The sequence below is a fragment of the Trachemys scripta genome, chromosome 12, assembly GCF_013100865.1.
Source record: "Trachemys scripta elegans isolate TJP31775 chromosome 12, CAS_Tse_1.0, whole genome shotgun sequence".
NCBI lineage: Eukaryota > Metazoa > Chordata > Testudines > Emydidae > Trachemys > Trachemys scripta.
In genome coordinates, this window is record NC_048309.1 from 19,227,087 (window position 1) to 19,251,412 (window position 24,326).

General features: G+C 48.7%; 1 protein-coding gene across 2 annotated transcripts in view; it reads left to right on the plus strand.

The window, feature by feature from the left end:
- The window catches only part of HNF4A (hepatocyte nuclear factor 4 alpha), a 71,937-nt gene extending 53,405 nt beyond the window's left edge, over nucleotides 1-18,532 (plus strand). For both annotated transcript variants that reach the window (XM_034787332.1, XM_034787331.1), the window contains exons 4-10: nucleotides 742-848; nucleotides 5,404-5,559; nucleotides 9,953-10,040; nucleotides 11,028-11,183; nucleotides 12,943-13,179; nucleotides 14,316-14,438; nucleotides 16,319-18,532. In XM_034787332.1, the coding sequence (XP_034643223.1) occupies nucleotides 742-848; nucleotides 5,404-5,559; nucleotides 9,953-10,040; nucleotides 11,028-11,183; nucleotides 12,943-13,179; nucleotides 14,316-14,438; nucleotides 16,319-16,461 (1,010 nt within the window). In that variant the 3' untranslated portion in view covers nucleotides 16,462-18,532. The remainder of the gene's footprint in view (nucleotides 1-741; nucleotides 849-5,403; nucleotides 5,560-9,952; nucleotides 10,041-11,027; nucleotides 11,184-12,942; nucleotides 13,180-14,315; nucleotides 14,439-16,318) is intronic.
- Nucleotides 18,533-24,326: the final 5,794 nt, after the last annotated feature.

Consider the following 24,326-nt stretch of genomic DNA (forward strand, 5'->3'; position numbering starts at 1 on the left):
ACCTAACTGAGAGTTTAGATACTCTGGCAATAGTTGCTGCAAGATGCACAGTAACTATTTGTAGTAACACCGTCATTGTTTCCTTTATCATTTTAGCATACAGGTGGTTCCCCAAAGCACTATTGTACATCTCTAAGCTGCAGGAAGGCAAAGCCGTATTGGCCACATTTTCAAAGGCTTCCGAAGTTATGTCCACAAAATACATTTGCACCCAGCTTTTGTGTGTACAGAGTGAATAGCTGTGTGCATGACGGCCAGTTGTCACAAGCCACTGGGAGTGGGGGTTGTGAGTGTTAACGAGGCACATGGACATTTTTCATGCATGGCTTAAGAGGTTCCTTTAAAAAACTGGCACTATAGCATGGGGCCAAGTGAAGACACCCATTTCTGCACTTGGGAGCAGATCCACTACCCATGAGTCACTGGGGGGCTTTCCATTGACCTCAATGAGCATTGGCTCAAGCACTTACACTCTAAAATAGCTCAGTACCAAGATGTTTTAGGCACCCAGGAGAGCCCAAATGTTGAATTATGCGCTACATTTTGGTCACCAATGTTTGAAAATCAGGCTCCCTGTGCTTAAAACTTGATTCAGCCGCATCCTGGCCTGCCTCACACACTGTGTAGCTGTGAAACCTTGGCTAAAGAAAGCTGAGGATTTAGTGTGTAAAGGTAACACCAACGGAGTGTGAGGGCATTTGGTAAACACATTCCTGACTGAGCCAAAATACTTCCTTGCAGCTGTACAAAACGAACGTGATCGAATCAGCACCCGGCGATCCAGTTATGAAGACAGTAGCCTGCCTTCCATCAGCGTCTTACTGCAGGCAGAAGTCCTTGCGCAACAGGTACCTCTTCTTTCCTGTTAGCCTACTGCTAAAGCATCAGGTGCAAAGTGTTCAGCAGAGCCAGGTGAACAATCCATCACTGATTCTAGGGTTACCACCTGGGGCGGGGTGGGGGGTTGTTACTGATCTGCAGACTGAACACCATTTTTCTCAAATGTGGTTGTTACTTGAAACCATCCGTGGTATAATTGTTGGTCTGGAGCTGATCTGTGAACAGGTTGCTGCAAGTACTTGACATTTCAGCTATTTTGACTGGACACAAAAGGCCACATCCTCAGCTGATGGAAGGTGGTGAAGCTTCACTGAAGTCAATGGAGCCATGATGACTCACACTTAATAAGATTAATAGGCAGCAGATTTAAAATAAATAAAAGGAAGCACTTCACACAAGGCACCGTCAACCTGTGGAACTCATTGCCAGGGGATATTGTGCAAGCCAAAGGTATAACTGGGTTCAAAAAACAATTAGAGAAGTTCATGGAGGATAGGTCCATTAGTGGCTATTAGTCAAGATTGTCAGGGACGCAACCCCATGCTCAAGTGTCCATAAACCTCCAACTGTGAGAAGCTAGGACTGGACAAAAGGGGAAGGATCATTCAAAATTGCCCTATTCTATTCATGCCCTCTGAAGTATCTGGCCACTGTCAGACACAGGATACTGGATTAGATGGTCTGATGGGTTAGATGATACTGGGTTAGATGGACCCAGTATGGCCATTCTTATGTTCTTACACCGTCTGGCCCATAGGTCATACGGTATGTTTCTATTCCCTGTTTAGATAAGAATAAATCTTGGAATCAGGCTTCCGGTGCAAATACTTGTGCTTATGAATTCAAGGTTTGCTTTATGCAAATATTTTCGCCAACGTTTGCTTCAAATTCTCTGTTTCTGTAAACATTCCTGCCAGGACACTCATTTGCTAGAATATTCACAGAAAGGGGCCCAGGAAGAGGAAGCAAATTTGTTTAAGAATTTGAATAAATAGCCATAGGCTTAAAAAATTGACTTTGTCTGGGATGAACTGAGACCCAGAATTCCAAGAAAGGCAAACACGAGGGATGTTCCTATCAGGCCTCCGGGTCAGAAAGCATTTCACACCATCTCCTCGCCAGCCGACAGCCTGAATCTAAAGCACTGGCAATATCCAGCTGTGCAGCTTTAAATCCGGTGGCATAATGCAAGGAAATCATTCAAACCATTACCACTGCAATGCAAGGAAGGTCGTCTTACAAGACCATGCATCACCCAGCCCATCTCAGACTTGTTCGCCTTAAGCACACTCCCTGCCCTTTCTGCTCTGCCAATGATGCCAACCTCAATCCATCCAGGGTCTTTATCTCCTTTGATAGGCATCACCATGTCTTGTGCCATGTTGCTGCTTATTCTTGGAATGATCTTCCCAAATCTCCAAGCCAAACCACCTCCCTCACCTCATTCAAATCTCTCCTAAGAAGGGCCGGAGGGAGAATAGGTAAGAAAAGAGAAAGGGGAAAATTAACAGAAGCATTAGGGCATTTCCAAGCACAGCAGGGTGACAATTTTTGTCCAAAACTTTTTTTTGCTGATAAATGCAGATTTGGGTTGACTGAAATATTTCATACATTTGTGTCAAATTTGCCATATGGTTTCAGGCAAACCAACAAACAAAAACAACCCTGCCAAAACAAAGCCAAAGAATTGTGAAAAAATTGAAATTTTATTTCAATTTTTAAAATTTGAAATGACTTTTTGTTTTGAAATTTATTTCAATTTCATTTAAAACTAGGGTTACCATATTTAACAAATTAAAAAAGAGGACCTTCCACGGGGCCATGGCCCCACCCATTTCCCACCCCCCAGCCCTGACCCAACTCCGCCTCTTCCCCGCCCTGACTCCGCCCCCTCCTCCCTCCCACTCCCAGCCACGCGAAAAGGGCTGCCCGAGCGCTACCGGCTTCACGGTTTGCCGGGCAGCCCCCAGACCCTGCGCCCCCGGCCAGCACTTCCCCAGCACAGCTGGAGCCCAGGAGGGGAAGTGACCAGCCGGGGGCGCAGGGTCTGGAGGCTGCCCAGCAAACTGTGAAGCCGGTAGCGCTTGGGCTTCGGGCAGCCCCTATGCCTCCGGACCCTGTGCCCCCAGCCGGGCACTTCCCCTCCCGGGCTCCGGTGGCGCAGGGTCCGGAGGTATGGGGGCTGCCCAAAGCCCGTAGCCGCGGCTGGAGGCTCTGCTCCTCCCCTGACTCTTCGGCTCTGTTTAAGAGCCGAGCTGCCCGAGCGCTACCGGCTTCGGGCACCCTCCATGCCTCCGGACCCTGCGCCGCCAGAGCCCGGGAGGGGAAGTGCCTGAGAAGTGTTGAGCATTCCTGGCTTCAAAGGGAGTTGAGGGCATTCAGGAGCCCAAAGGAGTGCTCAGCAGCCTACAGGATCAAGGCCCTAGTGAGGAACCACCTGATCTTTTAATTGTCCCCCTTATCCTTCCTTTCCCCTTCCCCCACCTCCTGTCCGGTGATACTGTCGGTGGTGTATTGGGTGGAATGTCTGGCCAAGATTTTCTAAAGTCACTAGTGATTTGGGGTGTCTCTGTCTCAGCTTCCGGGTGCCCAATGGGAGACGATTTTCAGAGTCGGGTGCCATATTAATTTTTCTCAGCATAAATCCAACGCTCCCCAAATCACGAGTCATTTCTGAAAATCTTGGCCCACGGCTTAGCTCATTCTGGGAGGCTCCTAGCACATTTATGGGCCCTGTAAAGATAACATCGCACTCTGCTGCAAGGTGATATAAGGGTCCTCTGGCCACGAGGCTTGCACGGGAAGAGCATTTTACAATGAGACTGGATGTTCTGAAGCAGCATGATCCGTTGTTGAGTCAGGTCTGCCGATAAAGCCAGCAGCCCCGAAGAAACCCAGTGAGACTGCTCCATTCTAGCAGCGCACATACAGACGCATTAAACACTGGGGACTCTAGCATGCTAATCAGTAACTTATATATACCTGGCTAATTAGAACAAGATACTGCTGAAGAGCTGCTTTCTCTGGGATCTCAGGTCACTCACCCAGAGGTCTATGTTTATTTGCTAAGCCTTCCGGGCGCCCTGATTAGGGTAATACATGGTGAGATTTTTACAATCTTATTTATTCAATAACAGCTCTAGAGCTGGAGAGGTTCCAAGAAATGCAACCTGGAAAAAACGCTGGTGAGGCCGTGAAAGAGGGAGTGAAAGAGGCCGTGAAACCAGTGAGGCCGTGAAAGAGGGAGCCAGGTCTGGGTGAAAGTGCTGGGATGCACAGGACAGGAAGCGCTGATGCTGTACGGGATTCCAGAGGGCAGAAGGAAGAGAGTGGTGGGTCTGGTTAATCACTCACAAAGTCATAAGGAAAAACTGGTGATTAAAGCCAGATTTTGAAACAAGCTGAGTATGCAACTGTGCATGCGACATGTGCATGCACTTTTGCATCTGATTGGCATGGAAGTTTGCTGCACCTTTGCATGAAAATGGGGTCCCTGCACATGAAGATGTGGCAGATCAGTCATTTGCAAGTGAAATGGCACCATTTGCCTTTGCAATCATAGTAATTCTGCATGCAAATTGGACGCACAGTGTATTTTCGTGGGCATGTTTGCACATGTACAGCTTGGCAAAATGTTTCTGACTTTAAACTGGGGCTTCAGCATTTCAAATGGGGGTTTTAAATTTAGATGTTCTGGTTCTGATCTCACTTAAGCCAGCTTTATGGCTGGGTAACTGACCTCAGTGGAGAGACTCATGATTTATTTCAGAATGAGTGAGAGGAGAATCAGGCACTATATTCAATATATTATGAAAAAAGCCCAGCAAAGGCAGTGATGGCTCCGTTTGATTGGGAGCAGGGTACAGCTGGCATGGCAGGTAGGGTAGTTCTCTGATCCCTCGCTGGTGGGGAGAAGTCTTTTCTCTAGCACCGGCACTAGCCTTAATGAGCCTCTGCTGAAGGGAAACTGGGTTTATATCAGTGCCTGTAGTACAGGAGGAAGGAATGACAGACTTGTCTGTGGGCCACATTGGGCTCTGGTGTAAACCCACTGAAACCTGACTTACTCAATGGGAGGAAGAATTCTTGACACTGGACGTGTTTCTCACATGCTTTACAGACCGCTCAAGTCTTGTCAGGGAACGACACATTGATAATGGGGATATCTAGGCTTTGCCTCTGTTTTTCATTCCCTTCCTCCTGTGATAAAGAAAGAAAGCAAATCTAGATCCAACTCCCAAGTTTCTGGGGGGCATATGTACTGATCCAGGCTCCCCATTCAGGCCTAGCTTAGAGATAGCTCAGTTGCTAGTACAGAGCATCATTCCTGACGTCTCAGCTATACAGAGGAAAAAGCTCCTGACTCCATTGATCTCTGCCTGCCTTTTAATCTGTTCTTTGATTAATCTCTGTAGAGCCACAAACCTACACGGTAGATCAGAGAAGGCAGAAATGCTGCCCCCACCTTTCATGGGTCTTCCCAGCTTCTGGGACTTTCATATCTCTGGCTCTTCCAGCTCTGAAATATGAAGATCCTACATGGGTCCCTTCTCATCCTTGCAGATATCATCGCCAATTTCTGTGATCAACGGAGACATCCGAGGGAAGAAGATTGCGAACATAACAGACGTGTGTGAATCCATGAAGCAGCAGTTGCTGGTGCTGGTGGAGTGGGCCAAGTACATCCCGGCCTTCTGTGAGCTTCCCTTAGATGATCAGGTAAGTGCTGCCGTTTGACCTCCCCTGGCTTTTTCCAGTGGAGGGTAATCTGTGGCCAAGAGGAATGGCCCGATCTGCAAAGAAGTTGCACATTGTTTACTCAATTATCATGACTGCACAAGCAGATCAGATAACTGCACGCATACAATACTAGCCCTGGCTATTTGCATGTGCAGTTAAGCAGACTGTTTGCACAATCGCTGTAACAATGTGCTCAGCTAGACGCATAATCGTGCACACATTTTGCAAGCAAAATTTTGCATGGGCAGATGGTGGGTGAATCATTGGTTAATGCTACTGCAGCACTTTGAAAACCTAAAGCGCTATACAAATGCTTCGGATAATTAGATTGATTAGGTACAGTATATTGGCTTAACATTTGAAGGCCTTTCTGTTGCCTAACATTAAAAAACTCTATCATTTAATTCATTCACTGGGCCTGTGGTTTCATGGTGTCAGTGGTAACTGTTATTAATAGTGATTTATAAATTATAATAAAAACATGTCTAAAATCCCAAACCAACAGCAGCATCTCTGCAGACTGAAAAGTTGCAAATATATTTGTATTTAAAGCAAGATATTAAAGTAATTTACTTACCAAGACCAGCATAGAGTGCTCCGCGTTCCCCTTGTAAGAACTGAACCATAAGACCTACGGGTATGTCTACACTGCCGGCAGAGTGTGATTTCAGACATACCCTTGCTAGCTTTAATCTAGCTAGCTCAGGTCCGTGGCAGCCTGGGCTTCAGCCAGGCTGGCCACCCAAGTAAGAACCCAGGGTCCCAGGAAGGCTTGCATACTGCTACAGTCCCCACACTAGCTAGACTGAAGCTATCTTTGGCATGTCTACACAAGCTGCAATCATACTTTAGACATGTCCTAAAGCAGCCTCAGTGGCACAAGGAAATGCTCAGTGTTAAGGGCTACATTTCAAAGTTGCGGGCAACTGATGGAAGTGGTGAAAATGCACAAATATCTATGGATAGGTGGTACTCTTGCTCAAAATACACACACATAAAAGTGGGGGTGTGCAGGGAAAACTAGTGAGAGTCCATTTCTGCGGAGGGCTCACAGTGTCTGTTGTGGGGCAGGAGGATGTTTCCAAGTTAATTGTTTTTTTGTTCACAAACTTAAAAAGGGTCCTTTTCATCCAGGATCAGGGAGCAGTCCAATGACCTCCGGATCAGGGGGTGGTTTTTACCGAATCAAAAGATTAGGATATTTAGAAAGTAAGAGTGCCCAGCTAGTCAAGAAAACCCACAGTCGTCTCACAGTGCAGATCACTGGGAAGTCTGCTTATTTTACAGCCTTTAGGAATGCTCCCATTTCTGTGTATATGGGTGGTAGCTTTGAATTATTTACAGTGATAAACAGCATGCTAAATTCCTAAAAGCAAATACAATTAGAAATCACAGAAAACAAAATGGTGTCCAATGGCAAATTATATTTACCTAGCAAACAAGCTGTAGCATATAGAGGGCTAGATGCAGCTACTGTTCTATCAACTTTCACTGCCACTTGGAATGGATGCTGTAAAACCAAGTAATGCTTTGTAGGATCTATAGCAGTTTGCACATGGAACGTCCTCACCAAGTGTCTTTGGCTCCATCATGGGAATATTTTAGAAAGGAAATAATCAAGAAGCAGATTGCCTGACCCCTGTGTTCACACTGAAGAGAGGTTTTTCACATGCCCCCTGCCCCAATGTGACTCCTGGTCTGAGTAACTGCTCGTCAGTGTGAGTAAGGGGCTCACAGTATGGCCCAATATGTCAGGGAAGAATCCAGGAGGAAAACATTAGATATTTTGTTCTGAAATGCACATTAAAAAAAAAACCAAACAATTAGACCCACATTTTCAAAGGAAGATGAACCACATGACAGTGTGGGAGTCACAACTAGAAAAACATGGCAGCAAAAATGTGTGCGAGTCCCTGAGCTGGCTTCATGGTAGACACTAGAGAAGTTTTCCATCAGAAAATGCAGTTTCATGGAAATCAAAATGTATTGTGGGAATGTCAGTTTCAGTGAAACTTTCCACAGGAAGATGTCAAAACAAATTAACGTTGAAACACTTCATTCTGATAAGGTAAAATACTTCATTTCAGCTTTCTCATTTTGATTAATTTTGTTTAGACTTTTATATTGGATTAAAATATTAATATTATATTGGTATATGTTATATTTAATATTTTAATCGAATATAAAGTCAAAATGAATCAACATTATGGAAATTCTGGTTTTGACCAGCTCCAGTACACACTGTAGTTACACAACAAACAGGGCGACTGCACACATCTGGCCATTTGCAATGCACTTCACATTGTGTTGCACAAATGAGGGTTTCACAACATCTTGAAGCATTCACCCTTTTTGCAGAAGTCCCTGTTCTATTTATTTGCATAATATCTTTGTCCCCTCAAGTGTCAGCATCTTTTCTAATCAGAGCTTTGTTCTAGCCCATTTGCATTCTCTTGAAACTTATGGTAGGGTGAGGAGAGTGAGGCTTCCCTTGGCTTCATCTGATGCTGAAAGATAACACCCAGGAAAACTGTGATATGTTCCTGCTCCTTGCTTCATTCTCCTTTTCACCCGCTGTTTGTTCAACACATAGAGGCTAGACCATCCCTATCAGGACACACTTTTCCGAGTCTCTCCATTAATGTTTAATAGTTGTTTTCTTCGGCCAAAATCCCTGGCTGGCTATTAAGAAGCCGCTGGGCCACATTGTCCAATAGTTAACCTTTGTTTCTACAAAAGCTTTGAAATTGTTAACAGAAGTGGGGCAAAAGATCCAGGACATTCTCAGGAACCACTGAGGGGTGCAACATGAAGAACGTCAATTATTAACGTCAGGGCAGAAAAACATCTCTTTGCCTTCATTGGTCTAAACTGTCCATTGCCAATGGGGGAGCAAATGACCAGAAGATGACCTCACCTGCTGGTGGAACATAGCACATGGCATGGTGACCCCACCCGCTGGTGGGACATAGCACGTGGTATGGTGACCCTATCCACTGGTGGGACATAGCATGTGGCATGGTGACCCCACCCGCTGGTGGGATGTAGTGCGTGACACGGTGGCCTTGGCTACACTGGCAATTCACAGCGCTGCACTTGCTGCGCTCAGGGGTGTGAAGAAACACCCCCCCTGAGCGCAGCGAGTGCAGCGCTGTAAAGCGCCAATGTAATCAGTGCCTGCAGCACTGCACGCTCTCTCGCAGCGCTGCGAGCTATTCCCCTCGGAGAGGTGGAGTACTTGCAGCGCTGCGAGAGAGCTCTCACAGCGCTGGCGGCACGACTACACTCGGCAGCGCTGTGAATCCGCGAGTGTAGCCAAGGCTGGTGACTCCAATCTTGGTGGGATGTAAGGCATGAGATGGTGACCCCACTCCTGGTGGGACAAAGGGGGGACATGGAAATGATCCTACTTATTGTCATGATGTAGAATGTGAAATGGAAACCGCCCTCTCCCCTGGCATGAATGCATTATGCAGGAGTGACCCTGCTCCCCGAGCTCTCCAGCATGGCACGTATCATGCAGAAGTGACTCTGCCCCTCTGGTGTGAGTGTCCAATGCTATTCCAGTCAATGTGATATTATTGATGTGACAAGCTCTGCGAGGGTTGCCAAAGTGTGAGAAAAAAACAGACCGCTAGGTATCTGTCAGAGGCAGGAAGCCCCCCACCAGGCTGGGTCGCAGAGTCTCTGGGGTTTGATCCCTGCTTGTCACAACTATCCATTCCTGAGCCAGTGGCTGGCTGCTCTGTGGGGTGATGCCATCTCTCTCTTTTCTCCCAGGGTCAGTCACAGTTTCTCCTAATCACTTTTTGATAAGACGTCTTTTATGAATCCTGAGAACCTTCTTGCCCTTCCTTATACTTGGGACACTGGAGCAGGATGAGTGTCTCTCTGCTGCCATGCTGGGTGCACAGTTGCTTCTCAGACTGGGCTTTGTACCTCCCAATTTCCACCTCTTGTGTGTGGTCAGCAGTTGTGAGAGTCTGCCTTAGTGTTGCACATGCCAGTGCAGTGAGGTCGGCGAGAATTCTGTGCAGGGATCTGGACCAGTCCAGCTTGCTGCTCGCTTTGATTTGTCCTTCCCAGTGACTCATCATTGGGTGTTTCAGGTGCTGGGCTAGTATCCTGAGCATCTTCTGGTTTAGACTGTTGGCTCCCTGGCCAAGGGGTTGGAGGTGCTGCACTTGAGGAGTGGTGAGATGTAGGAGTACATGGTGTTTGATCCCCCACATATAACCAGAGCGAGGACCCCACTCTGCCCTGACATGCGCAATGCAGGAGTGGGCACTTCCTCTACATTCTACTTATGTGGAATCAAAGCACTTGCCCCCCTTTTCCCAGTCACCCAGGTAATACGTCTCTGTCCTTGCAGGTGGCATTACTGAGGGCACACGCAGGAGAACACCTGCTCCTGGGAGCTGCCAAGAGGTCCATGGTGTTCAAAGACATCTTGCTATTAGGTAAACCACTTCTCCTTTATGCCAGGATGCTGCTGCTTCCTCTAGTAAAGCAGATACACTCACACGGGAGCATCCTCTTTATGGATTTGAAGGGGATGGGCATTTTATTTCGTCCTGTGTCATTTTTGCTGAATGGCGCGTTGGGTCGGAATTCTCGTGTATCCAGGGAACCCAGCACCGCCCTGGGGTTTGGTTGGTGCTTCAGATCTAAGGGCTTGGTTCACATTTCCACCATAAAGCTCCATTACAGTGCTCCAGCAGGGTAGAGGGGCCTACAGGTCATTGACCTCCCCCCCCCATTAAGACCCATCACACTGCCAGAGAGGTGAAAAGAGGCTTTAGTGTAAGTGAGAAGCAAAGCCTCCATCTTCATTCCGCTTTTCCTTGTTGCAATGATCTTCCTTTGCTCAGTAATAGAGTGAGAAGAGGCTGCTTGGGTAACATAGGTCAGCATTTATGGCCAGCACATCCCTTCTGCTACAGGAGAGGAAGGCAGTGGATGTATATAGAGATAGGCCCATTTGCTGCTCAGGGATGGGTGGACGAGGAAATTTCACTTGTCCTAGGTGGGTTTAGTCCTGTTCTGAGATAGAAAAAAGCCCAGTTGCTAAAGCCCAGGACTGTTGTGCTCATTAGGAAACCACTAGCATGTTGCAGCGTCCTGTCCCAGAGTAATGATACCCGTCCCATGCATGGCCCACCCACGGGGAGCAGCTTTGTGATGTCCTTGAAGTCTACAAAAGATCCTGGGTGCTTGTTGATTCAGGAGGCCAGAGTGATGTGTCCCCACTTACACTCACACCCACATACCACACGTAATTCCAGCCTTGGTCATGTGGGGTGAGGAGTGAATGTGTGAAACCCTGGTCAGCATTGTAAGTCTTGGTGGATGTAATAAAGTCTGAGGTGCTCAGGTGCCTCCTTGTTGCTGATTTGATCACGAGCAGCAGAGAAGGCTGGTGATATAGTTCTATTGCGTTCCTAAAGGAAATGACCACATAATCCCACGGAACTGCCCTGAGCTGGTGGAGGTGATTCGTGTGGCCATCCGAATCCTCGATGAGCTGGTCCTGCCATTCCAGGAGCTGCAGATTGATGACAATGAATATGCCTGCTTGAAAGCCATCATCTTTTTTGACCCAGGTAGGCCCAAACCTTCAACAATTAATCATCAGAAAAGATCTCCTCTTACAAAACCCAGAGTAGCAACCAGATAAGAGCTTTGCCTTGCTCTCATGCTAGCCAGTGCCCCAGCAATTTGGTACAGTGTTGGTGGGATGTACCTGGTTTTCTCAAGGTGGTTTCCTCAGTGCTTTCAGAGCCCTTTCAGGTCCCCAAATCCCTTCTGGGACCCTGTGTCTCTTTGCAGGGTGCTGGCATTTGGATACAGCAAGATAGTGCTGGGTCTATTATGATAGAGGAATTTGATCCCCTGGAATACAGTTAAAAAGGCAGCAGCTCTGGTGGGCAAGACAATGGGATTGTTATTAGCAGAGCTTGGAGCCCTGGGAAGGTGGTGGTTCCATAGTGTTCCTATGGGATCAATGGCCAGACTTCATGCTCATTTACCACCAGCAATCCCAATGGAACCGGAGCAGAGCGGATGATACCAAGCTGGGAGGGGTTGCAAAAGCTTTGGAGGATAGGATTATAATTCAAAATGATCTGGACAAACTGGAGAAATGGTCTGAAGTAACTAGGATGAAACTCCATGGGAAGGAACAATCAGTTTCACCCATACAAAAGGGGAAATGACTGCTTAGGAAGAAATACTGCAGAAAGTGATCTGGGGATCGTAGTGGATCACAAGCTAAATATGAATCAACAGTGTAATGGGAGTATTGTGTCCAATTCTGGGTGCCACATTTCAGGAAAGATGTGGACAGATTGGAGAAAGTTCAGAGAAGAGCAACAAAAATGATTAAAGATCTAGAAAACATAACCTATGAGGGAAGATTGAAAAAAATGGGTTTGTTTATTCTGGAGAAGAGAAGACTGAGGGGGGATGTGATAATGGTTTTCAAGTACATAAATGGCTGTTACAAGGAGGAGAGAAAAAAACTGTTCTCCTTAATCTCTGAGGATAGGACAAGAAGCAATGGGCTTAAATTGCAGCAAGGGAGGTTTAGGTTGGACATTAGGAAAAACTTCCTAACTGTCAGGGTGGTTAAGCACTGGAATAAATTGCCTAGGGAGGTTGTGGAATCTCCATCATTGGAGATTTTTAAGAGCAGGTTAGACACACCTCTCAGGGATGGTCTAGATAATACTTAGTCCTGCCATGAATGCAGAAGACTGGACTAGATGACATCTCAAGGTCCCTTCCAGTCCTATGATTCTATGATTCTCTAGGGTGGCATGGTCACTTTGTGCTGCTCAGGTGGCACAAAGGGACTAGATCCTGGCCTTAAATAGTCAGCAGAGAATTCCCCTTGTGGAAGGGACCTCTCTTCTCACCTAAACCTGGAGAATGGGGCTCCTGTGTCAGCCCACCCCCTCCTCATTCATGGCGGGAGTGTGCCAGGTAAGGAAGGGGAGATGTCGAAGCAGGCCTGGAGGTGACAGAGTAGAGCTGTACTGGTGAAAGGTGCATTAGGGACCTTATACCAGTGGTGTTAGTTAGCACAGTCCTCAGGCAGCGCCAATGGATGCTGGGGCAAGGTTGGTGCAGAACAATGGAGGCATAACTGGCTTACTGGTGGCTCCCGCCTCTGTACCAAGCCAAGTTTGAATGCAGGGGAGAACTCAGCCCTAGAAAAAAGAACCACGAATGTCTATAAAACCAGATTGCAGGGAGCCAGAGAGACAGCCCAGGCCAGGCTGCGCCCATGGCTCATGGCACTAGAGAGGGTCTCTCCCTTGGAAAACAGACCTTCATTTTTTGTTCTGTGGTTTGTTTCAGATGCCAAAGGGCTGAGCGACCCCACCAAGATCAAGCGGATGCGGTACCAGGTGCAGGTCAGCCTGGAGGATTACATCAACGACCGGCAATATGACTCGCGGGGCCGCTTTGGCGAGCTGCTGCTCCTGCTGCCCACCCTGCAGAGCATCACCTGGCAGATGATTGAGCAGATTCAGTTTGTCAAACTCTTTGGCATGGCCAAGATTGACAACCTGCTGCAGGAGATGCTGCTAGGGGGTGAGTATCTGTGCTCAGCCTCTGCAACCCTAATCCTCAGCACAACCCCGTCACCCTCTCGTCACAGGGAGGGAAAGAGCCGGGATCAGAATGGGGAGTGTCTTTGATTCCCAGTCCTGTGCTCAGGCCTCCTGATGTAGGGAGCTGAGCACATCAACCCAAGTAGATCATTTATCTTCATAAGCTGCAGCTTGTGTGAGATGTAATTCCCTCCCCCGTGCAGCTTGCATCGTGTTTCATGTACCATGTGCTGAGTAATAACAGGAGACCACTCCGTTCTTATTAAATAAAACTGGCTGTTTATGCCATAGGCGCCGACTCCATGGGTGGAATAGGGTGGGAAGAGGCGGGGTGGGGTGGAGCCTTGGGGGAAGGGGTGGAGTGGTGGCAGGGCCTGGGGCAGAGCAGGGATTGATCACCCCCAGGGAAACCAGAAAGTTGGCACCTCTGGTTTATGCAACTATTTACAGAGCTTCAGGTTAACATTCCTAGCCGTGAGCACACAGACTGACTTCCTTGTGCCTCCTCCAAACCCTTCCCTCCTGCAACCTGTGCTCCGCCTCCTCCCAAGTTCCATGCAGGTTGCTACATGTGGCGAAGGTGCTGCTTCCCAACAGGAGCAGCTGCTGAAGGGATGACAAGCTGCCCCTCTGTCCTTACATCATCCCTGTGCACATTCAGAGGATGCATCTCCCAGAAGACAGAGTCAGCTACTTACCCAAGTCCTGTTTCCCCCTAGGAGGGTCATGGGAGCAATACGTGCACTAAAGGGCAATGGAAAGCACAGCCCAGCTTCACCACTGGCTGCTGAAAGCTCAGATACCCTCATGCGATGTATGTAGTGGAGCAGCAGTTTGCCCCTGTGCTGCTCCTGCACGTAGATCGTCCCCTGACGCCCACGAGGAGAGGAGAGTGACACTGCAGCCGGTGTTGCTGTGGCAGAGGCAGAGCAGCGCTGAGGTGTAGTCTCAGTGGAAGACAGGGAGGGAGCAGGTCCAGATCATTTGCACAATAGTGCACCTGGACCTCCTGGCCTGGCTGTGAACATTTGGCCCTCTGGGTCTATACTCTTTTGGACAGTCTAGTGCTTTCCCCTTCTGTCCTGCTCGCGATTACTGACACTGAAATGGTTCTAGGCTCGTCAAGTGAAACACCTCACGCTCACCACCCTCTGCACCCGCATCTGATCCAGGAGAATCTGGGGACGAACGTCATAGTAGCGAACACGATGCCTGCGCAGATGCACAATGGGCAGATGTGTAAGTATCCCTAGCAGGACTGACAGCTGCCAAAACAGACCTTGTTTGTTTGGAATAAAGCTACATGAAATGAGTAAGAATGGTAAGAATCAGGCTGGCATTCCAGTGACATCCCTGAGCCTCAAGGGCCGCCCCAGTAGTGGCATATTCTACACTGCAAAGCCACAGTGATGCAAGATGGGTATTATGGTGCTAGAAATTCCTCTGCAGAAAGGACAGACAGACACACAGGGAGGTTAGAGTAGATTAGATTGAATGCTTGATTCAACTGAACACTCCCTAGCAGATAGTTTTTACAGTAGCTCTAATTTGGGGACTAATGCTCCAATACAATGCATGACTCCTGAGTGCTGATTAGATCAGGCCCCAAAAGACTAACCTGGTATCTCTGGGGGGAAATCAGTAAAACTTTTGTTAATGTTTTCCCTGTCTTGGCCTCCCCATTGTCCTTCTGTCCAAAGAACCCAGCATGAGGGGGTTGAACACTAGGGTATCACGCTTGGCCACAGCACGAAGCTAGATCTTGGAGATGACATTCAAACGCAACCTACCAGTAGGGTTGCCAACTGTCGAATGGCACAAACCCAAACACTCTTGCCCCGCCCCCTGACCCACCCCTTCCCCCAGGGCCCCACCCCTGCCATGCCCCTTCTCCAAGGCTCCGTCCCCGCTCATTCCAGCCCCTGTCCCTCTGTCGCTCGCTCTACCCCACCCTCATTCACTTTCACCAGCCTGGGGCAGGGGGTTGAGATGTGGGAGGGGGTGCGGGCTCTGGACTGGGGGTGGGGCCAAGGGTTTCGGCGTGTAGGAGGTGGCTCCAGGCTGAGCCTCAGGCAGGGGGTTGGGGTGCAGGGGCTCTGGGAGAGAGTTAGGTTGCAGGAGGGGGTGCAGGTCTGGGAGGGAGTTTGGGTGCAGGAGGGGGTGAGGGTTTGGATTCTGGGAGGGAGTTTGGGTGCGGGAGGGGGTGCAGGCTCTGGGAGGGAGTTTGGTTGCAGGAGGGGGTCAGGGGTCAGGCTCTGGGAGGGAGTTTGGGTGCGGACTCTGGGTTGGGGCAGGGGGTTGGACTGCGGGAGGGGGTGCAGGGTGCAGGCTCTAGGCTGGGGTTGGGGTGCAGAAGAGGGCCAGGGGGTCGGCGCTTATCTCGGGCGACTCCCAAAAGCGACCGGCACATCCATCCAACAGCGGCTTCTAGGTGGGGAGGCCAGGGGGTCTCCATGTGCTGCCCCTGCCTGCAGGCACCACCCCCGCAGCTCCCATTGGCCAATGGGAGCTGCGGAGTCAGTGCTCGGGGCGGGGGCAGCATGCGGAAATCCCCTGCCCTCCCCCAGGCGCTACCGGGACAGTGCCAACCACTTCCAGGAGCGGCATAGGGCCAGGGCAGGCAGGGAGCCTGCCTTAGCCCTGCTGCCGCGCCGGACCTTTTAACACCTAAAATCTCCCGATTTGGCTGCAGTAGCCTCCAGGAGATAGAGCGTTATTCCGGGAGACTCCCGGTGAAACTGGGAGGGTTGGTAACCCTACCTACCAGGTGAATCTTCAGTGCAGAGTAAAAGGCGGGCACAGAACCCTTGACCCTGTGCTTCTTGCTGCAGACTCCCCCAGCGACTCTAGTGGCTGTCTGCACTGGAGACTGTGGTGGAGCCTAAGCAGCAGCATGTGCACAGCCCACTGGAAACCATGTTTTCATTGAAGAGCAATTGGCCTCTCTGTAACCGTTGTGCCAGGGCTAGAAGGATCCAACCATACCCAGATCCTTAGCCCTTCCCCAAACTCTGGAGTATATGGAATTGGGATCCGGATCTGAATGTTGCCTCTTGAGTCCTGGTACTCCCATAACATCTGCTCCTTCTGCCTTTGTAACATAGCGTTTCTTTCTGCAGCCACTCCGGAAACTCCACAGCCTTCCCCCCCTGCAGGCTCAGGATCTGAGCAATACAAGCTACTCCCTGGGGCCATCGCTACTGTAGCAAAACAGCCAGCCTCAATCCCACAACCCACCATCACAAAACAAGAAGTCATCTAGCATCTCCCAGAGGAAAACCAGCCTGTTTTAGAAAGACTGTGCGGGGGGAAACAGACTGACTGTCCCAGTGAAGACGGACGCTATCGGTGGATTCACAGGCACAGACGCATCGGCTTGTTTATTGGAATACAGCAAAAGGCTGTCTTTGTGCAGCTAGAGAGAGCATGTGCTGTGGTCCAGCTGAGAGTTACATATCTGGGAGTTAAACTGTAGTGAAATCATTAGTCCTAATACGAAGGGCCAGAACTGAAACTCATGCCTGCCGGTGACTCTTTTGAGATTTGCATTGACTGGCTGTGAGATTGCGCCTGACCATTTCTTTACTGCCTCGGACTGGGTTCAAAGCAAACCAGACACTACTGAAAAAAAAGGACTTATCCAATACAGACGTTGCATTGAAGGAAGGGCGGAGATGTCTGCTGCTGTCTTTAAAGATTCTCAGAATAGTCCCAAGTTTCAGCTGACGTTAATGGAGATAGAAATTCTCTGGAAAGCATCATTCCGGGTCAGGGGGTATAATAATCTCTTGTGACAATATTTAGGCAAAGTCTGGTCCACATGGTGAGTGATTGGGCTGGGAAATCATAGGCGCTTCTGGATTCCCTGCCATTTCAGACTTTCCATATGTTGGAGTGCTGCTGGAGTTCCAGCACCATTATTCCCTCCCCATGGCAGAAACTGAAGGAGGCAAAGGCAGCAAATTCTTCTATTACGCTACCACGGCATATTTGCTAATAGGAATGGAATGATGGTAGAGTTGTGGGATTCAGCTAATGGGCTTGGGAAGTACGGATATGGGGGGCGGGTGATGATATTTGCTCAGCACCCTGAAATACTGCACAGATCTCACTAGGATGATTGCTGGGATCCTGTGCGTGTCTGTGCCTCCTAGTGGTACTCACACAGGTTAACTATAAGCAAAAGCTTATCTGCAGCCTGTTCATGGGAGATTATGGTAGGAGAAGACCTGAAGGGGAGCGGGGAGGATTCAGAGGTGGAGAGATGAGAGATGGGCCCAAGACACAAAGGTTGGACCAGGAACTCATGTTCCTCAAGGCTTGGGAGTGGCTGGACCCAGCGGCTTGGTCCAGGCCCATCTTTAATCCCAAATGATGAATTATAGCCTGACTGGTGCCATGTGGACTTCTCCTTCACCACAGTATAGCTGGTTGATCACAGATTTATAGGGTTTTATATCGTGACAGAGATTAGTCGTGACAGTCCGAAAGATACAGACTGTCAAAGCATGAAGATGATTAGAAAACCAGGGAACCTCAAACTCTGCTGCAAAGTTCTCAAGGGGTCAGGGAGAGATGTTTTATTATGTAAATGTCCCACCTAGCCCCTGGCCTGTACCCTCACCATAGAAGCTCCTGGGTTTCACTTTGCTTGTGTTTTTCTTTTGCTCACTGAAGCCTATTGGTGCTATTCCCTGCAGCTCCCCCCACCACAGGGAAAGAAGGCCATGAAGCTAGCAATTTCTCTCTCCCTAAGAACTGAAATCACCTCCTGGGGAAATACTAGCTTTTCCTGACCACACACTGTATTTCTGCAAGGTCTGGGCCTTGTGGGAACATCAAGAAGTGGTGGAGTCACAACTGCCAAAAGCTCTTGGGACAAATCCCCAGCTGGTGTAAATGACAGTTCCTCTGATTTACACCTGCTGCGGATGTGGCCCCTGGATTTCAAATGCAAAAGCCAACACCCCACCCCTGCATGCGGGTTTCAAAGTATTGTATTGTCTGTCAGACCTGATGGCATTTTGCTGAGTAATTTATTGCAATGATGAATCTAATCATTTTCTATACATTATTTTGTAAATCACATTGATTATTTATAATCAGGAAATTAAATGCGAACAACTTAATAACGAGACCGTCTTTTTCCAACTGTATGTAGAGATAGTGTGTGGGGAATATGTCTCAGTGCACATTTCATTCGCACCAGACATCCCCAGTACGGTACATTAATTTTTTGCTGGTTACTGCCTTCCAATGGAAATAGAGGAATATTTCTTCACTAGAGTTTGTATTAATAAAAAAAGAAATAAATGCAAAAATATTTTCTAACTTTTCCTGGACAGATGGATTTTTGTTTTCTTCTGGGAGGATAGTTCTAAACCCCCAAGCCCTGGTTAACTCTAGCAAAAGGGAGCGTGCATACCTTTGTTTTTCCAATTACACCAGAGCTGAATTTGACCCATAAACCAAATGGGCCTTCAGCAGTGTTGCCAGCTCTCATTTTATCACAAGTCTCTCAATATTTGGTATTTTTCTTAAAGCCCCAGCTGCTGGAAGTATATGATTGCATGAGAATTTCATTTAAAAAAGTAACTTTCTAGACATCATGGTTGTAGAGAAAAGCTTGAACACATGTAGGTTAACAATTACACTGTGAGGGCTCAGACAGCAGAGAGTAAAGAAGAAGAAGCCAAAATCTATTTCTCTTAAATCCCAGGATTTTTTAAAGGAAATCAAAAATCATGAGTCAACCCCACCAAGAATCATGTGAACATTTCAAGGTGACAATGCTGCTTTAGTTCTTTAGTCCCACGTCCACTAGTTCCAGGGGGGTGTAAATGAAGGCAGAATTGGGCCTACAATGCCCAAAAGGACGACAAAGTGAGTTAATTTGTAACATGTCTAGAAAACATGACCTATGAGGGAAGATTGAAAAAACTGGGTTTGTTTAGTCTGGAGAAGAGAAAACTGAGAGGGGACATGATAACAGTTTTCAAGTACATAAAAGGTTGTTACAAGGAGGAGGGAGAAAAATTGTTCTCCTTAACCTCTGAGGATAGGACAAGAAACAATGGGCTTAAATTGCAGCAAGGGAGGTTTAGGTTGGACATTAGGAAAAACTTCCTAACTGTCAGAGCGGTTAAGCACTGGAATAAATTGCCTAGAGAGGTTGTGGAATCTCCATCGTTGAGGATTTTTAAGAGCAGGTTGGACAAACACCTGTCAGGGATGGTCTAGATAATACTTAGCCCTCTTGAGGTCCCTTCCAGTCCTATGATTATATGATTGTGAAGGTGAAGAAGTACACTGACAATTAGTGAAGGCAGTTAATGACCTGTCCTTCTGATCAGATGAGTTTAATCTAAGCCATAGCGTGCACCATAAGACATACATCCCAACATTTCCGGTGGCTAAAGTAGGATGGGTCCTGCTCCCAGTTTGTGGGATTTGGGGCGGGGGTCAGATGCTGCCCCTTGGAGGTGGGGGGAGTTATAGAGTGAGCCCCTCTGCACACACCCCATAGCTGCAGCCCCTGCAGCTCCTGTCCCATGGAGCGGGCGCTGTGCTCAGCTTCCTGGTTCGGGCATTGTGACTTGGACCCACACGCATGGGGTTGCAGCAATGCACAGGTTTGGCCTGGGCCCTCTGGTGGGGTGCAGCTGGGCCAAATTTGAGTGAGTCGCACTGCAATCGCATGCGCCAAGTCGCAACATCAGAGGGCCTGAGTCAAACCTGAGTGGTGCTGCAACCCCTTGCTAGGGTGACCAGATGTCCCGATTTTATAGGGACAGTCCTGATTTTTGGTTCTTTTTCTTATATAGGCTCCTATTACCCCCCACCCCATCCCGATTTTTAACATTTGCTGTCTGGTAACCCTACCCCCTACTCCTGGGGCCAGGTCACAATGCCTGACGTGGGGAGCTGAGCCCAACCAGCCCCACAGAACAGGAGCCACTCAACCAGACCAGGAGGTTTGGGGGAGCAAAGTGGGGCAGTCCTGCGAAACCCAGGGCTAGTATTGCCATCTGTCTAATCGCACAAACCCAAACACCCTTGCCCCGCCCTGAGGCCCCGCCCCTACCCTACCCCTTCTCCAAGGCCCCACCCCCACTCACTCCATCCCTCCACCCTGTCGCTCACTCTACCTGACCCTCACTCACTTTTACCGGTCTAGGGTAGGGGTTTGGAGTGGATGGGGGGGTGAGCTCTGGGAGGGAGTTTGGGTGCGGGGGGGTGCTCAGGGCTGTGGAAAGGGGTTGGGGTGCAGAATGCACCGCCCCCGCAGTTCCTGGCCAATGGGAGCTGGGGAGTCGGCGCTTGGGCAGGAGGCAGCGCACAGAGGTGGCCGCCCATGCCTACACCTAGGAGCCGCAGGGACATGCTGCCACTTCCAGGAGCTGTGCGGGGCCAGGGCAGGTAAGAGCCTGCCTTAGCCCCGCTGCACTGCCCCCTTCGACCGGACTTTTGGCCTATTAAAATCTTCCAGATTGCTTTCAATAGCAACTGGGAGATTGAGGCCGATTCCGGGAGGTCTGGCAAGCCCTATCCAGGGCTGTTGGGAGGACTGGCAAGATAATAGGGGTTGAGAAATAGAGGCCTAGATTTCTGTAATGACTGAGACTTTGCCAAAGGAAAGACAATCATGCATTGGTTAGGGGTGACTGAGGCTTTCAGTTGTAGGCTCCCACAGGTAGTCGCCACAAACCATTTCCGACAAAGGGCTGCTCGGTGGCCTATGTGAAATGAGTTGGAGGATTCTCAGTCTATTTCCCAATGGGGACAGGCACTCACCTCACCTCTGGAGCTGCTTTTGTTGTGAGGCCACCTCTTTTAGATGGAAAGTTGACAGCAGGAATGAGCCCAGGACCCAAATTCAGAGCTAGCTTCCCCAGACTTTAGGGTTGTTCATGTCCAGGGCTTCCACTTGGGCCCATCGTAGAGCCAGAGCCTGGCCAAAAGTCCAGGTCCAGTTCAACACATCTTCAAAGCTTGTGAACCCAGCTCTAGCTGGAAAATAGACAGTCCTGGAACCTGAACTCCGCTGTTCAGTTACAGAACAGGTTCAGCAAAGGAAGCAGCAGGGCAAGTTCCCATCTCCCATCTCACAGTCAGGCACCTGTGTGGTTAGCCTGCTTTGGTACAAGCAAATGGGGTCAGCTTCTTGCCTCTAATAATGTGCAGCTAAGCCCAGGCCTCACTCAATCTGGCCCAGCAAAAGTGTAATGCTGCCATTGTTTTGCCTTGGTATGTGTTCAGTAAATCCATAGACAGCATCAAATCTGTGAAGCAATAAATTCTCCTGGACTGCTGCCCACAAATTGCTCCACTGAGGTTACCCTTCGCCTAGTTAATCTATTTTAAATCAGCGTAGTCCCTACTTTGCTAGCTTCAGTTTGTGCTGGAAAAAAACCACAACCTCTCTCAGAAACAACTCTGACCTCAAGTCAGCTCCACTGTCACAACACTCCCTCCTCTTTCACCCCTGACAAGACACAACCAGGGAAGCTTCAGGCTCTCTCGGGCCCGGCAGGACAATGCTTTACCCTTTCTAAGGCTCTTGTCACTAAATGGCTCCCATGATCATGGTTCATTTTGTTCTCTCTAAAATCATTTTCTTACACTATCTCTGACCAGGAGTGTTCTTTGTTCCCCTTTACTGGCCCTCGGATTTTAAGCATTTTCTGGACAGTAGCAGCAATATCTCCAGCAGCGAGGGTTTACCCTGACAGCCAAGCCACGATGTGAGAAAGTGGGATTTTTAGGTGTGCTGTAAAATGGGATCTCGTTCATTCCTTATGTCAGCCGGCTCTGAGATAGCTAATGGGCCTCGGAACTTTTCCCTTTTCCAAGTGCTTTCATCTCTCAGTGGAACATAGGAATGGTAACTTGAGTTTTACAGCCCATAGATCACGCCTGACAAAAGTAACTATTGCTGCTATTAAACCCTCAAGTACACACACAGCACCGATAGCCATAAAAGCAAGAGCCTGCAGGGACAACGTGGCACTGCTGAGACAGGCATTTCCGTGTGCCAGGCTGTACAGTCCGTTCAAGGCTGATGACAAGAATTGCAGCTCGATTTCGAGCTACTCTGTTCTGCACCACGAAGTCCCTTTCCATGCAGAGAGATGGCACTTGTGGCAGGAGGCTAGTGCGTGGACATTCCAAATCCGCCTCCCACTTCCTAATTAAACTGCCTGCAAAGATGTGACCCTGTCAGTAGTAAACTCAGCAAGAGAGCTGCAAATCACCAATAAAACACCACTACTCTGTCAGCCTCGGCAGGTATAGAATAAACAGACGAGCAGCTTCATATTCACTTCCTTTAACTCAGCAAGGCCAGCGCCTCAGCTGGGGTAAAGCACCACAGGCCCATTGAAGTCAGTGGAGCTACACCAGCTGCGGATCTGGCTCTGAAAGAGGTCTCTTCTGAGCTTGGAAATGAAGGCAAGTTGGGAACTGAACTTCCAGGGTTTGCCTGCCCACTCTGTGACTCTAGCTCAAGCTGCAGCAGCTCCTGCTTTTCCTTCTGGAGCTCCTGGGTTCACTCCCTGGGGTGTTGGCTAAAATGGCTGCCATCACAGATGCATGATGTGAGGCTGTGCCCTAAGGGGACTTCTGCAAGATGGCAGCAGAGTCAGGACACCACGCCCTGCTCTAAGCATTAGACAATGTTCTCCTTCTGGAGAGTGTCAAGAGGCGATAGACAAGACATAAATAGCGGCATTTGAGCCCCTCAGTTCCATACGGTTCTCATCACTCCGCAAAAATCACCCTGAGCTCTCACTTAGGAATTACCCCTGGAGTCAGATGTATGTGAGTCTGATTCTCTCAGTCCCTTGGGGTTGTAGTCCACTGCTCTACCAGAGGCACCAGGGCTGGAGGAGGGCCAGGCAGCTGGTTATAGGTTTGCAGGCTCAGACCTTTGCATTCGAGTGTGATTATTTCCTGTATGAAATGCGGCTCTTTGCCCCAAAGCTCTCAGTACTGCGGAGCCCACAGGCAGAGCATTCCTCAACCCTGAGGCCACGTGAGAGGGGAGATCTTCATTCCAGTGTTGGCTTCTCTCTCGGCGCTGAGAAACACGGACCATTTGCCGAGCAGAGGCAACAGGCCGGGATATTAATTAGCTGAGATGACACATTGCCCAGCAAGTTTCTCGCAAGGCTCTGCTGCTCCTTCCTTTCCAGTGAAATTTGGGCTGGTGAAAGCTGCCAGATTGACAGCCTCAAGCCTCTCTTTTTCAAACCAGCGACTACAGTGTGGGCATCAGCAGGGCAAGCTTCCCCCTACTCTGCCCCTCTTACTGGAACACTCCCCTCTAGGAGTCAAAACCGAGCAGACTCTGTTTCTATAGTATCCGGGGCCTTTTTGCTGAGGCTGCCATCAGGGTACTGGCAAGAAGCACAGATTCCTGAACAGCCTAGTCACTGCCCCCAAGATGACTAATCTTCCAAGGGATCCACAATACCATGCAGCTAGCTTTGCTTTCATTCCAGGGTGCTGGGGTATTGGGAAAGACTAAGTCTTAGAGAAGAGTAAATTAAGCAACCGGAATCCTGTAATATTTAAGGTGTTTTGGATTCTTCCACCCCAACTCCACTTATATTCTATTCTCGACCTAATTCTTGCAAAATGCAGGAATTGTTGCAGATCTAGAAGCTAGAAAAAAAGGGGGATGATGATTCTTTTCATGGAATACACTACCCTTTGCATATATGTGCATGGCTGTGTTGCATTGTGCCTTTGTGCATCATGTTTGCTGCCTTACGTTGCATTTGTTTCTGCTTACATACTTGACTGTGTGCTTGTTTAGGGTTTCCTGTTCGCATGTTGGCACAAGTGGGTATGTTTGGGCAGGTTTGTGTATGTGTGCATACAGTTGCCTCCTTGTGTAAGTTAGCAGATTTGTAGGTTTGCATATTATATGTGTTGGTATATTTGTTGCTGTTGTGCTGTAAATGAATGGCTGTTGGTGTTGAATTCGCACAATACGGTGTGTAGTTACTGACCATAACTGTTTGCATGTTTCCCCGTTAGTGAACTGTACTACATATTTGCATAGGTTTATATGTTTCTGTGTGTTTGTGGGCAGAATGTTTACATGCCCTCTCAGAGTTAAAG